At 42.6% G+C, this 1,585-nt stretch overlaps 1 protein-coding gene across 1 annotated transcript in view; it reads left to right on the forward strand.

Annotated features, from left to right (window-relative positions):
- Nucleotides 1-1,055: 1,055 nt before the first annotated feature.
- Nucleotides 1,056-1,585, forward strand: part of LOC147020137 (uncharacterized) — a gene marked incomplete at its 3' end in the record, with an annotated part of 3,897 nt that continues 3,367 nt past the window's right edge. The window contains exons 1-2 of the mRNA XM_085893778.1: nucleotides 1,056-1,151; nucleotides 1,451-1,585. The exon at nucleotides 1,451-1,585 is cut by the window's right edge and continues 23 nt beyond it. Of these exons, the coding sequence (XP_085749904.1) occupies nucleotides 1,056-1,151; nucleotides 1,451-1,585 (231 nt within the window). The remainder of the gene's footprint in view (nucleotides 1,152-1,450) is intronic.

Raw genomic sequence — 1,585 nt, forward strand, 5'->3', positions numbered from 1 at the left:
CTTGTGGCACAACTCAAAAGGCCTTTCATCGAAAAAGAAGCAGATGCAGAAAGAAACCACAATGGGTGGTGTAGATTATTTGATAAATTGCAAATGTGGTGCATCTTTGTCCTTTTTGTAGCAAACAAATCTGCGAAAAGGAGCAAGGATGCCAAAGTCTTATTTAGTGGTAAAACTTTTTGATGTAGGTTTTGCTCGACTCCAGAGGCCACCCTGGACGCTGTGCCATGCGGTGTACAGTATTACATTATACGAGCTGGCATATCAAATGGGATGTCTTATGACTCGGAGAAAGGATCTATCCACTGGATAAATCCCACTGTAAATCAGATCGGTGTATGGGTCGGGTGTCTGAGGGGGAGTCACGCAATCCCAATTTTGTCTGTCTATTTCCATACCTTATTGGTCTGGTGATGATTTTAGCCTTGATGTTGATTTTCCATCGTGAGTAGCAGCCGTTAATCTATGAACCTCGAGGTTAAACATGCGGAGCAGCCGTGCAATATTTTTCTTTGGAAATGGCACAATTTTTGAAAATGTTCAACTTTTATTTTATTAACATTATGTCTGTCTCTGTCTCTGTCTCTGTCTCTGTCTCTGTCTCTGTCTCTGTCTCTGTCTCTGTCTCTGTCTCTGTCTCTGTCTCTGTCTCTGTCTCTGTCTCTGTCTCTGTCTCTGTCTCTGTCTCTGTCTCTCTCTCTCTCTCTCTCTCTCTCTCTCTCTCTCTCTCTCTCTCTCTCTCTCTCTCTCTCTCTCTCTCTCTGCTTGAGATGAGTTTTACAATAGGTTCAGAGAAAGAATACGATTTCCAAAACAGAACGTTTTGGGTAACAAAGTCATTATGCACTTATCTGGCAGGGTCACACATGGTGGAGTGATACAAGTTACTTAATCATACTACAATGTAGAGATTTGAACACCACAGACCTTCAGATGGGTTTTGCACAAAAATCACATCACTGGTGACTAACGGAAGGCACGGATGCTTTGCTTGGATTTTGCTCTTTGCACCCACTATAAAGTGTGACGTGTTAAAAGTTCAAAGTCACATCCTGATGGTTGCTTTTTCAGACACAAGCGTTTTTGTTAATTGTGACCTGGCTGTGGGAAATGTAGAACGATGCCATGTTTCAGGCCTATTTGCACCACAGGTGCAGTTAGACTCAAATTAATACAAAATTGATGTGTGTACTGGTCATCCTACCCCCAGGACAGCAAAACAAAGCAAACTGTGTCAGATGCATCACTTGTAGTGTAGGGTATCTGCAGCATAAACCATGTGTGCGGAGCAGATTTTCATTACCATTATAACTTGTGAACCGGTAAAGGGATTTGATCAAACTTGGAGAAAGTATGTACGGTGATAAAAAGATGAACCGATTCGATTTCAGGTTCAACACTTCAAAGGGCATTTGCCCTTTGAAAACCATTGAGTAGATCATAACTCAAGTTGGAAGCATCTCTCTCTCTCTCTCTCTCTCTCTCTCTCTCTCTCTCTCTCTCTCTCTCTCTCTCTCTCTGTCTCTGTCTCTGTCTCTGTCTCTGTCTCTGTCTCTGTCTCTGTCTCTGTCTCTGTCTCTGTCTC

Source organism: Eptatretus burgeri, chromosome 9, assembly GCF_056783735.1.
Source record: "Eptatretus burgeri isolate ZD-2024b chromosome 9, Ebu_testis_v1, whole genome shotgun sequence".
Classification (NCBI taxonomy): Eukaryota; Metazoa; Chordata; class Myxini; order Myxiniformes; family Myxinidae; genus Eptatretus; species Eptatretus burgeri.